This window comes from Hemitrygon akajei, chromosome 17, assembly GCF_048418815.1.
Source record: "Hemitrygon akajei chromosome 17, sHemAka1.3, whole genome shotgun sequence".
NCBI classification, from domain to species: domain Eukaryota; kingdom Metazoa; phylum Chordata; class Chondrichthyes; order Myliobatiformes; family Dasyatidae; genus Hemitrygon; species Hemitrygon akajei.
Window position 1 is genome coordinate 18706835 of NC_133140.1, and position 12453 is coordinate 18719287.

The window sequence follows — 12453 nt, forward strand, 5'->3', positions numbered from 1 at the left end:
ATGTTCCAACCTTAATTTCTCCAACTCTAACTGAGCCGTCCCACTAGCTGGTGCCTTTTCAGGGATATTTTCCAATACCTCAGCCGAAAACACATACTTCACAATATAATACTGAGTTATGGCCCTCCACACCTCCCGCTTTTTCATCGACAACCTCACCTCTGCGAGATTTAGTCCTTTCGCAATATTGATCAAGTCCGACTTTGTGGCGGCCTCTAGCGCCTCCAGAGTCGGGTTTTCTATGAATTCGTCAATGTCCATCTTTGCTGGTTTCCCGTCTGGTTACCCGCGCAACCAGACCCACATTTGGACTTAAAAGCCCGATTCACTGACCCTCCAATTTGGTATCAAATCTCGAGACGAGGCCTCCACTTTGTTACGAACCCCGTAACTGGGTCACTTACCAGCAAAGATAGAGAGGTCCATTGAAGTCTGATGATACTATTTTTAACAGTATTTATTAGTAAAAATACACAAAAATAATATCAATGCAAATATACAGATAATATACGTCGTCAATACTAACTCTAAAAGTGCGGGTATAATAATAATCAATAAGAAATAAGCTCTATCGTTGTCTAGGGGATAATGTATTGTCCGATGGAAATATAAAGTTCACTCAGTTCATGCAGGCTGCAGCCTTTGGGGACTGCTGGGGTTGCAATGGTTGGAGAGAGAGAGAGATTTTTGGGAGAAAAACTTGCCGGCTTTTCCTTTATGATTTCGATCCGTCGGAGTCTCGTTGGTGTGGCCGTTCACTTATGGCCTCTTCTTTAGCTAAGCTGTTCTTCCGTGATGAGCCCGCCAATCCCAGGCAAGGGAAGGACGCACACGAGCCCCCACCGGCTGTCGGTATTAAACGCTGTCACGGGATTTCTAGCATTTCTCCTGGTGTGTTCCCCAGACCCTCTTTTATCCTTACTCACGGGGTCTCAGATGTCAATCAGGTTGGGATGATGCAATCCCTCAACCAGCCCACTCTGGTCGTCCCCTGAGGGGCTTCAATGAATAGTACAGTACTCAATACACAATTCCGTCTCCAAGAGTCAGTGGCTTTGTTTCACTGAGGCCAGGACACATTCCAAACCTTGTGGATTCTGCATGTCTCTCTCTCATTTCCTGGGTCCCAGACCCGAATTAATAGCGATCTTGCGATTCTCAAAAAGGAGGGGGCGACTTTGTACCCTTCGGCCCCTCAGAGTTGCGGCACATTCGTAACACTGGCAACTCCTGCTATGCTGCTGGTGCCACACTGCCTCAGTCTCTGCCATTCCTTTGGATTCACCAGCTGCATGGAGAGGGTGAGCCTGCTACATGGGTGACAACTTTCTCTCCATATTGTTCTGTGCCCTGGCTTGTAGATAGCTAGGATACAACATCCATGGTTGACCAATAGAGGGCCTCAACAATATACTTGTATCATGAAAAGATAACAGAATGCACATTCTTCTCTTTAAAAATGGCTGAAGGATGATGCATTAAGAATCTTCAAAAAATTAGAATTTAAAATGTCTTTACTCGTGGAATAGTAATGATACAGAACTCACTACCACAGGTAATGATCGAAGTGATGAGGAGTCATTGGGCAACACGAGTGAATCTGAAGATGCTGGAAATAAATAAAAACACAAAATGCTGGCAGAAGTTCTGATGAAGGGTTTCGGCCCGAAACGTCGTCACTACCTCCTTCCATAGATGCTGTCTGGCCTGCTGAGTTCTGCCAGCATTTTGTGTTTTTAGGAAGTTATTGGGAAGTTTTTTGGGTAAACGAAGAAGGGAAGAGAGGAACAGCTTCTTCCCCTCTGCCATCAGATTTCTGAACGGTCTTTGAACCAATATGCAGGCTTGTTGTGGATTGAGTCCGAGGTGAGTTGTTATGCTTCAGAAGGCTTGAGTATTTTATTAAACCTAAATTAAGGCTGTTTATCTTTATTATTGTATTCTAAAGGACAGTTGAGTTGAAGGATGGTCTTTTATCACTTAATTTCATAACTTTATTCCTATTCTCCAACTGTCCCCGTTAATTGATGACCCCTAAATTTATACCCATCGCATTCCTGACCTTCCGCTCTTAAACTTCAAACCGTTTTTTTTTCTCTTTCCCAATTCTAATATTAACCGCGTTGTGTTTCCGACCCTCCTTCCCCTGATTCTCGCAGCTTCTCTCCCGCTTTCTGGCGACATGGCGCGCTCCCGCCTCACCGGACGCTTCGTCCCTCTCCCGCCGCCGGGGTTGGCGGTTTGGCACTGCGCGTGCGCGGTGAACGTTGCGGCGGATGTTCAGGTGAGGAGCGCGTTCAGTCGCCGTACCTACAGATAGAAATGAGTTATTAATTGAAATGTCTCATTGAAATTTTCGGCTTAAGAAGTTTCTTTTCGGTTCCTTTCTCCTCAGCCGTTAAATTAGCGAGCTGTTAAGTTTAAATTTGTAGTCGAAAGCCCTGTAAAGAGAGAATAGTGTTCGAAAAGGCCTAAGTCTCCAGTCAGAGCGCTGAAAGGACGGATGGTTCTGATCTACTCTACAGACTATGTCCATGATTGTGGATTTAGGATTGTTTCAAGTCACCAGATGCAGTGAATTACCAACATGCTTCAGTTATAGGTACTGTACACTATACCCTTCAACAAGGAGAAATTGTCCAACTGGCCTTTAACACCCGAAGATGTTTCAAATGAGTGGATGAGAGATGTGGGCGTTTCTTCTGAGGAGAAACTACTTCAGCTTGCCCATTCATTATTCAGGGCTATTACCATTGTATTTCAAATTGTCAATTTAACCTAATTTGGAACAATTAGGATTGAAAAAATTACCATTTAGTATTTGTTTTGTTTACATTATTTTGGCAATAACTTCTTAAAATGAATAAAATTTCTGTCGATATTTTAAGGAAATGAGTGTTGGTCCTATAAAAGTGTGAAACTGGGGGACTGACGATAAAAATCCAGTCTTTAGAGCAGGAGTTCCCAACTTGGGGTCCACTGACTTCTTGCTTAATGGCATTGGTAATGGCAAAAAAAGGTTGGGAACTCTTGCTTTGGAGGATATTGGTAATATGCTTTGCTGCAGGATTTCAAAGAAAGAATTGCAGAAAAAGTATTTATGGTCCAATTGTTGGAACTAGGTGCTATTGGACATAATTTCAGAGTCTCATAGGTAGTGGCCGGTTGGTGAATTGTCTTATGGTTTCCAAAACTGCCTGGATTTGGGGAAGATTGCATTTGATTGCCAAATAGCAGGGGTAACTTCATTGTTCAAAAATGGAGGGAGACAGAAGAAATTACTGGAAATATTAGAAATTCTATTTAAAATATTACAGTAGGGTGCTTAAAATGCAATGAAATCATGTAAAGTCAACATTGCATTCTGAAAGAGAAGACATGTCTGACCTGTTTGACCAATTCATTGTATTTACATGAGAAATGCCATCTACTGGGGAACCAGCTGATGTACTATAAATAGATCTCCAGAAAGCATTTGGTAGAGAGGCACATCAAATGTTATATGGCAAAAATGTACAAATAAAGTTAAACATAGAGAAATGTGAAAATTGACACTTTGGCAGGATTTCTTTAAACAATGTAGGTTAACTATGTAGTAGAGATTACAGACCCTCATGCATTGTTTGCAAATGGCTTGTATTCAGATACAGCAGGTAATTAAGAAGGCTAATAGAATGTTATAATTTAGTGCTGGAGAATTAAATGCAAAAGTAGGCAGATTATGCTTCAGTTTTATGTGGGATTTGTGAGGCCCCATCTAGAGTACCATGTGTAAATTGGTCTCCTCCTTCAGGGAAGGACGTAAATGCTTTGGAAGTTGTCAGATTAGGTTTGCTAGACCAATACCTAGAATGGAGTGTTATGAAGAAAGGCTTGATGATAACTGTGGTGCCTTGACAGGGTTGATGGAAAGAATGTTTCCTTTTATGGAAGAATGTAGAACTTGGGGTTACTGTTTAAAAATAAGTGTTTGTGTTACGGATTCAGGCAATAATAAATATATGAGTTAGGCAGGGGTTTTTATAACAAATAACACGTTTATTAAACACTGAAAACAAACCCCCCAAAAGTAAACAAAACACTAACGTAACCGGAAATCAGCTGCTGTGCGGCAGCTTAAACAGTTCTTAAAGTGATGTTGCAAAAACAGTTCTTCAAAGTAGTATTGCCAAAAGTTCAGAATGCTCACAGTCCATTTAAGGGAGAGACTTTTTAAGACGATTTAAATTCTCTTTCACGTCGTGTTGCTTCGGTTCCCAAGATCGAACTTTTTCCCACGAAGAATTTACGTAACGAAACGAAACGGCTTAAAGGCACTGATCTTTCCTTTACAGAACTATTCCCAATCCTTTCTGCTATTTCACAGGGATTAACACGAGAACAGTTAATGAACTCCTTCCGAATAAGGATCAAACAAGGTCGAACCTGTTTCACCGTCGAAATCGATTCTTCTCGATCTTTAACTCCCGAACTCCGATCTTCACTCTCCACTGATTCTCAACTAGCAGTATTGTAAAGAAACTGCTGGCAATGACCTTTTAAACTTTAGGCATTAGATAAAACTTCATCTTTCAACTCAACTGCGTCATAACATTAAATCACGCAGCGGCATGAAGTCAACATGGCAAATCCAGCCACGAACTGCCCCTCCTCACAGGGAGGGGTCCTCCTTTTATACCCTGTTTAAAAAAAAACCTGTCACATGACCTCTACTGGCAGGAAAATGACGTCACTCCACCATCACAAGACCATTACCTCAAGTCCAGAATAGCTTCAACCCCAGTCACCCGTCACGTGTCACGGGTACGTAACAGTTTGCCTATTTAAGCATGAGATGAAGTGATACCTTTGCTCGAGAGCAGGGGTTCTTATCCTTTTATTGCCATGGACCCCTATCATTAACTGTGGGGTTCAAAGTCACAGCTTGAGAAACCTTGCTGTAGAGTGTTGTGACTTTCCAGATCTCCCTCAAAATAAAACCTGAGTCTTTGAGTATTTTTAAGGAAGGAAATAAATAGGTACCTGATAGACAAATGGGTGAGAGATTATCTGACATTGATGCAGAATTAGTGTAACAATCAGATCAGCTGTGATTTTTCTAAATGGTGTAACATTTTTGAAGAGTAAGTTGGTTATTTCTATCAAAATTTATATGTTTGTGTGTTTTGTAGAATTATCAGTTGTGGATAGCATACAACTGATCAATGATCAATTTTTTTCCTTAAAAGTTATGGATTGATTATGATACGGTACACAGCTGTTGCAGTGTTCAGTATGCACAAATAGCATTTTGTGAGTGTTGGTGCATTATTCCACTTTAAATATCACGGTATAATGTGTTGTCGCATGAATGAAGTCACGGGAGAGAAGTACTGGTAGATATGAAACATTCTCTTTATTCAACAAGATGAGACAAAGCAGGCTTCATATTGAGACCCCTTTCAGAGGAAGATAGCCTGCCTAACCCAAGGCTACAGACCAAAGGACAATTCAGGCTAAAGATCAAAGTACAATTCCATATTTACAATGCTTCCTTTGAACTAAACATCACCCTCACACCTCTCTCTTTGCACCTACACAACAGATACCCATATAACAAATTTAATCAGCATTGTCTGGTCTTCCAATTCTGTGGTTCACGGTCTTAGAAACCCATTGTTCAGAGCTGCATTTTAGATTTAATCCACATTTTATATTTGTATTTGAAGACTGGTGGCTGAAGTTATTTGAAGTTGAAGTTATTTTCAAAGGCGCTCTAACAGTCCCTCCTCTTGGCCCTCCTGGACAAAAATATATTTGTACCAAGAAAGGCCAAACTTGAGGAGGATCTAAAATAAGGCAGCAAAAATGCTCTGCCTCAGAGTTCCCCCCAATTACTTAATGTGCACCTACATCTACCCTGTCATCCCTAAAGGCTACCCACAAAACACCAAGCAGAGAGATTGTTCTAGAGATTTGAATAACAGTCTTTTAAAAATGCAGCTTCGTTCATATGTCTTTCCTGATGGCCCATGGCAGTTTAATCACATTCCTTGTCTTCAGCCCTTCATTCTCTGAAAGCTAAAACTTTTGCTTTCCAGGGGTATCAGCAAGGTAAAAGTATTGGGCTCACAAGCCCTCTCATCGATGTACAGAAAGGGGTTGGGGTAGTCTCTATTTGAATAACTGCAAGGATCTCTCCCCAGAGGCACCCCGTTCTGAACCGTCCAGTCAAGCACTGGCCCAGCTGCTGAAAGGGCCCAGCTCATTTGTATTCGCTCCACATTCAGGCTGTTGTGACTGACTTCAGATGCTGTGTGCAATTTCTTCTCTTTCTCAGTCTGCCATGCCATTGAAGTTACGGAACCTGATGTCTCTGCTATAGCTTAAATCCCTTCCTATCTATTTCCTCAGTATCTTTTCTATTTTATGCTATACAACTAATCAGGTACCTTCAGCAACCTGCCTTCATTACAGAGTACCATTACCATTGCACTTTAACATTCTATTCTCAGCTTTCTATTTCATTCTCTGGATATCCTCTGCCTTCACATTTGCTGTGGGTCTGCTTCCATCACCTGTGGTCAGGTCTGGTGTGACTGGCTGGTGTTCCTCTCTTAGGTTCTCTGTAATTACACAGTTACTGGGCACACCTGATCTCCTGCTCTGTCTGTGGGGGGCAACAAGAAGGTGAGTTGTACAGTTTAATCTGAGTCCAGTGTTTCCACTGGCTGCCTTGCCAAGTCTGCACACAGATATGAGTGTCATTTGTTAAAAATACTATCTGTGACCCTATCCATCTGGGGGCAAGCCCTGCCCTTTCAGGCAGAACCCTCACCATGACTTGGTCATCTGGCCTGGGACAACTATCTCCTTTCCCTCCAGCTCTCTCTGATTAGCAATATGCTGTTGACGTTTTGCTCAGTCCTTTACCCTGGTTACAGTGGTCCCTCACATCTCCATGTAATCTTGTTAAATTGGCAGTTGTAGTTTCTTTCTGTACACTTGTAATTTCTGTTGCTTTTTGTTCTTCTGCTGCCCTTCCCACACTGATGTCTGCCCACTCATTCCCTTTCTGCCCCTTTCTGGTGAGCTTTTACTGTAATCACCTCACGCAGCTGCACTACTAGCAGCGCTTGACTATGCTTGGCCCCTCCCCTTGGGACCACCTGACATGACTCCTGCACATCACCCTGTCTCTTCTCACTGCTTGGGGTTGCTGTCTCTCTGTGGGCCATGTTAGCTGCTTTGTGGCTCACATGTGACCACTGTCCATGTCTAGTCCTTGTTATTTCTCCTTTTCCGGAGTCTCAGTCTTGCCTCACTTAATCAGTGTGTCTATTCCCAGATAGTTTCTTCGTTGTTTGGGCACACCCAGAAATCAACAGAAAGCTATACTCCCTCAGTCTGAAGTACCTGGAGTTGTCTTCTCTATGCCCTTATTGTTTCACCTCCTGCTCTGGTAATGTAAATCACCTCTCTGGTCATGGGCAAGGGTAGATCAGTTATCGTTACTGATGATCCTGTGTCCATGAATATTTTGCATTGCTAACCCCCTAATAAACTTCTTGTGTACATCTGTGGATGACCACCACAGGCAACAGAGGCTGCTATTTGTCGTTTGTCCAACCTCGCCAACTCTATAATTTGGTCAGTAGCCAAACTGAAAAGAGAAAGTGCTCCTGTGAGTTCTGCTTGCTTTGGTAGGTGATATTTACATTTTGCTTGTTTTTCAGAGCACTGCCTCCAAACATCACCTGAGAAGCCACAGCTATAACAAATCATCTTTCCACTTCCATGTCTATTCCAGCATTTCCTTGCTTTGTGCCCCAGCTGCCAGCACACAAAGCAAGTTCTCTGTAACATCATAGCAGCTGCATTCACTACAGCCACTTTACAACTTCTCTTGCCTTTCCTCTGGTCTATCTCACCAGCCCATGAAACTATAGCAGAGTAGGTCGATCCCACCACTATTCTCAAATCTAAAACTTCCTAGTGGGCTAAACTCAGGCCTTCCTTCAGCATTTTCAGGAAGACTGGGTTGTCCTTTCCTGGATTATCCAACCTGATTACTCATCATATGTTCGATATTTACATTCTGCATATTACATTGCTAGCTTACTGGCACTTTGAATCACTGACATTCCCCAATTGCTCTCATCTCACTACCTCACTTCCCCTTTAAAGAAGTGATATCTCTCTTCATTGCTGGCGTTCCCAGTAGTTGCTTGCCCATGTACCATCCTGCATCCCATGGGCCATACTATCCCACATGTTCCTTGGGCACTTTTCTAACACATGTATATCTTTAAGGTGCATCTGGTGAATTTCAACCATTTCCTCAAGCTTTCGCCGGAATTCTGAATTACCACATACAACTTTAAGTGAGGGCAATTCCGACAAAATGTGCTGTTTTTCCCCAGGGCTTATGAATGGTTGCAATCAGGGTCAAGGGCTGACTTGGGTCTTCAGGGTTATCAGTCTGACAGTGCCTGACTTAAACAGGTGCCATCCTGACAGATGTATCTGGGTAAAGCCACTCCCTTAAATATCCACACCCTATGCAAAATATAAATGATGGGGGCCAGTTAAACAGTACATACTTAAAACCGCAGAGTATGTATGCTATTTATGTGTGTCTAAGCACATGATGACTGATGTATTCCTTTGCATATGACTGTTACACCAAGGCATGCACACTCACAAAAGTGTTTGCTAAAATACAGTTCCTGAATCAAATTTACACTGGTTCCTTGAACCTTCAGTACCCACCCTTCGCAAATTTGTGATACCTAGCGATTTTCTATGGCCACTGACCCAAACAGATCCAAGTGTGAGTGCTGATTTTGAAAATATGCACCCATTTAGACTGCTGAGATCTCTGGCCACAAAATAGGTCACAAAGGCATCCCAGATGAACCCCCAAATGTTGTCGCGTGAACAAAGTTACTGGAGAGAAGTATTGGTAGATATGAACCAGTTTCTTTATTTGACAAAATGAGACAGAGCAGGTTTCATATTGAGACCCCTTTCAGAGGAAAAAGGCCTGCCTACCCCAACTATGCACAACATTTTATGTGCTGAAGATTAAAGTACAATTCAGGCTAAAGATCAAAGGACAATTCCATATTTACAATGCTTCCTTTGAACTACACACCACTCTCACACCTCCCTCGTTGCACCCACATGACAAACACCCAAATAGAACCCAAATAACAAATTTAATCAGCATTGTCTAGTCTTCTAATTAACTGTGGTTCACGGCCCATTGTTCAGAGCTGCATTTAATCTATAGTTCATATTCAAGCCTGAAGACTGGTGGCTGAAGTCAGTTGCTGAAGTTATTTGCTGTGTGTGCTAACCCCCCAAAAAAACTCTAACATAATGTATCATATGTATTGAGCATTGTCATTTTGGAGAGCAATCCCCAGTTACCTCCTTAGCCTTAAGATGTTGGCCAATTGAACCATCTTAATCAAGTGAGATTCAGCTAATACAACACATACTGACCAAGGATATTTTCTGGTCTGTGTTTGACCAGTGCTCAGGTATGACACACTATTATGGTGGGACAAAGAATTCCTCTGTATTCCAAACAATTGGGATAGTGTAAAGTTTTGGAAAATATTTATAAGGTTTTTTTGACGTTTCTTTCCCTAGATTTCACTGTCCTTCATTTGAAATTGTATTTACCTTTGAATGATTGGAAAATAATCAGCAGAAAGAACTTTGTTTTTACATAATTCAGATTTACTTTAAATTTAAAATGGATTACAGATATAAAAGAACATGAAACTAGCCAGTCTTCAGCTGAAAACATAATGAAGTCAGGGATATACCACTCTTTTATCAATCTACTATCGCTCCCGTTTTCCTGGGTACTCCAGTTTCCAGACACAGTCCAAAGATCTGTAACTTAAATGTAGGGGATACTGCCCATTCCATCACGGGAAAAGCCCTCCCCACCACTGAACACATCTAAAAGAAGTGCTGCCACAAGACAGCTGTGAATTGCTCCTTGTAGATAGGTGAATGTGGAATCTGTGGGAGAGTTGATGGGAATATTGGGAGAATAAAATGGATTAGGTATGGGATTAGTGGAAATGATTGATGTCCAGTTTGGACATAGCTGGCCAAAGAACCAATTTCTGCTCTGTATCTATCAATGAGTCTTTGACTTATTTGGTGCCTTTCATGACTCAGTTCATTATATCCATTCATTGTGTCATATTTATCACATTCTCATTACTGTCATGACTTCATTATTGGATGTGTGAGTGGTTACCTTGGAAGATCATGTTAAGAACACAGTTACATGCAATGAGAAATAAATGGGTTATAGTGGGATTAGTTTAAATGAGTCAGCAAGACTCTGGGGTTGAGTGGCCTGTTTCTGTACTGTATCTCTCTATGATACTCAAATGGTCTGAATTTTACCCATATATCAAAGATTCTGTGTCAGGGTAGAAGATACACCCACTAATTCTTGAGAGGAAAATTACTCTTTGCTGTACTTATGTGTAGCTGATTTCAATACACATCAACTCAAGACTGTTTTGATCCATATATCTTCATAGTTGAAAATCTAAAAATAAAAATATATAATAATCAAAAATACTCCAGTTGTTTTTTTTTTCTGTCTTTCTAGGTAGCTGCTTCCCAAGTAACAATTCATACTTCAATATGGACAAGCAACATGTTGGTTTTCAGCCAGTTACAGACAACAGTTTTATCCCAGGCTCTGATTCACCTCACACTCCCAATCCCAAGCTTAGAGTAAAAACTGACCACGTCAGTGATGTGTTAGTAAAACTAAAAGCAGAGATATCCTTAAGGAATGGTGTCTCTCTTATAGTTGGAGGCATGATTGGATCGGGGATTTTTATTTCTCCAGGTGGAGTCTTAGAGCAAAGTGGCTCCTATGGTCTGTCCCTGATTATTTGGGCTTTTGGGGGTATTTTTTCAATTATTGGAGGCCTCTGCTATGCTGAATTGGGTACAACCATTAGAAAATCTGGTGCAAGCTATGCATATATTTTGGAAGTATATGGAGGATTTGTTGCTTTTCTTAAACTCTGGATGTCAATACTTATTATTAGGCCCTCTGCACAAGCTGTTATTGCCTTAACATTTGGCAACTACCTGGTGCAGCCTATCTTTGGAAACTGTCCTACACCATATTTAGCACAACAACTACTTGGAGCTGCTTGCATCAGTAAGTGTCATGATGTATTATCCATTGACCGTTTTGTACTTAGATAAATATCAATTTAAATAATAATAAACACCAAGAATGTTTGTTGTTACCAACTTTAATTAAAATTAAATTAATTTAATTTTGAGCAATTACATTGAGCAACAAAAAATTGGTAGGATAATTGGAAATTGGATTAAAAATGTACTTACAGTAATATGTTTAAAATATGGATTATATTCAGCAGAAATATCACCAGTTCAGATATGATGCATCATAGATTATTGAAGAAAGTAAATATGCAGGTAAAAATGCTTTAGTCACAATCTTCCAAACTTCTTTGGGTTTGACAATAATGCCAAAAGACTGGAAGACAGCATATTTTTAAATCTCCGGTCATAAAAATAAATAGAGGTAAATTTTGATTGTGGTTCTGCCAAAGTACTGTGAATCATGGAGAACATTTAAGGACAATATTCGACAAAAAATAATGTTCACTTGAAAATCCATCAGTTTAAATAGAGCTAGCATAGATTTTTTAAAAAAAAATAATAATCTGGTGTATGTTATTTGCTAGAATGAAGAGGATTGATGAAAGGGTGCATTTTTTGGACTTTTAGAAGGTGCTGGCAATATACTGCATTATAGATATGGTAGTATGAATATAGTAAATTAGTAGTGAGTAATTGTTTTCCTGATGAGAGAGAGCAAATGTTTGCCTGAGGTCAATACAGTGGTGAAGGCATGAACATTGAACAGTGGTGTTAATTTATTGGTATGATCTGAGCTTAGGTATCCAGACCCTTTACCAATGACACAAACCTTTAAATAAACTTTACAAAGATGATAATGGATTTCATGAGAATTGCTGCTATTGTGGTGTGGTGAACTGACCTCTACCTGGCTGAAGCCAGGCAGCCATTCTCAGACACCTCCACTTACAAAGGATCCCACTCCTAACCATCAGAAAATTGTTTCCAACACCATCACTAATCTCATTAACTTTGGAGAACTCCCATCCACTGCCACCAAACTCATAGTTCCCTTGTCCCACACTGCTCATTTTTACCCTCTATCCAAGATCCACAAACCTGACTGTCTGAGTAGGCCCACTGTCACTGCCTGTTCCTTGCCCTCTGAGCTCATGTCCACATACCTTGTCTTACCCCCCTTGGTTCAGTACCTTCCCATCTACATCTGCAACACTTCACGTGCTCTCGATCTCTCCAACAACTTTCAATTCCCTGGCCCTGACTGCCCCATTTTCTAATCCCTATACA

The 12453-nt window shown here is 41.0% G+C and overlaps 1 protein-coding gene across 1 annotated transcript in view; it reads left to right on the forward strand.

Moving 5' to 3' along the window:
- Positions 1-2272: 2272 nt before the first annotated feature.
- Positions 2273-12453, forward strand: part of LOC140740521 (Y+L amino acid transporter 2-like) — a 186421-nt gene continuing 176240 nt past the window's right edge. The window contains exons 1-2 of the mRNA XM_073069739.1: positions 2273-2284; positions 10628-11194. Coding sequence (XP_072925840.1) covers positions 10663-11194 — 532 coding nt within the window. The 5' untranslated portion in view covers positions 2273-2284; positions 10628-10662. The remainder of the gene's footprint in view (positions 2285-10627; positions 11195-12453) is intronic.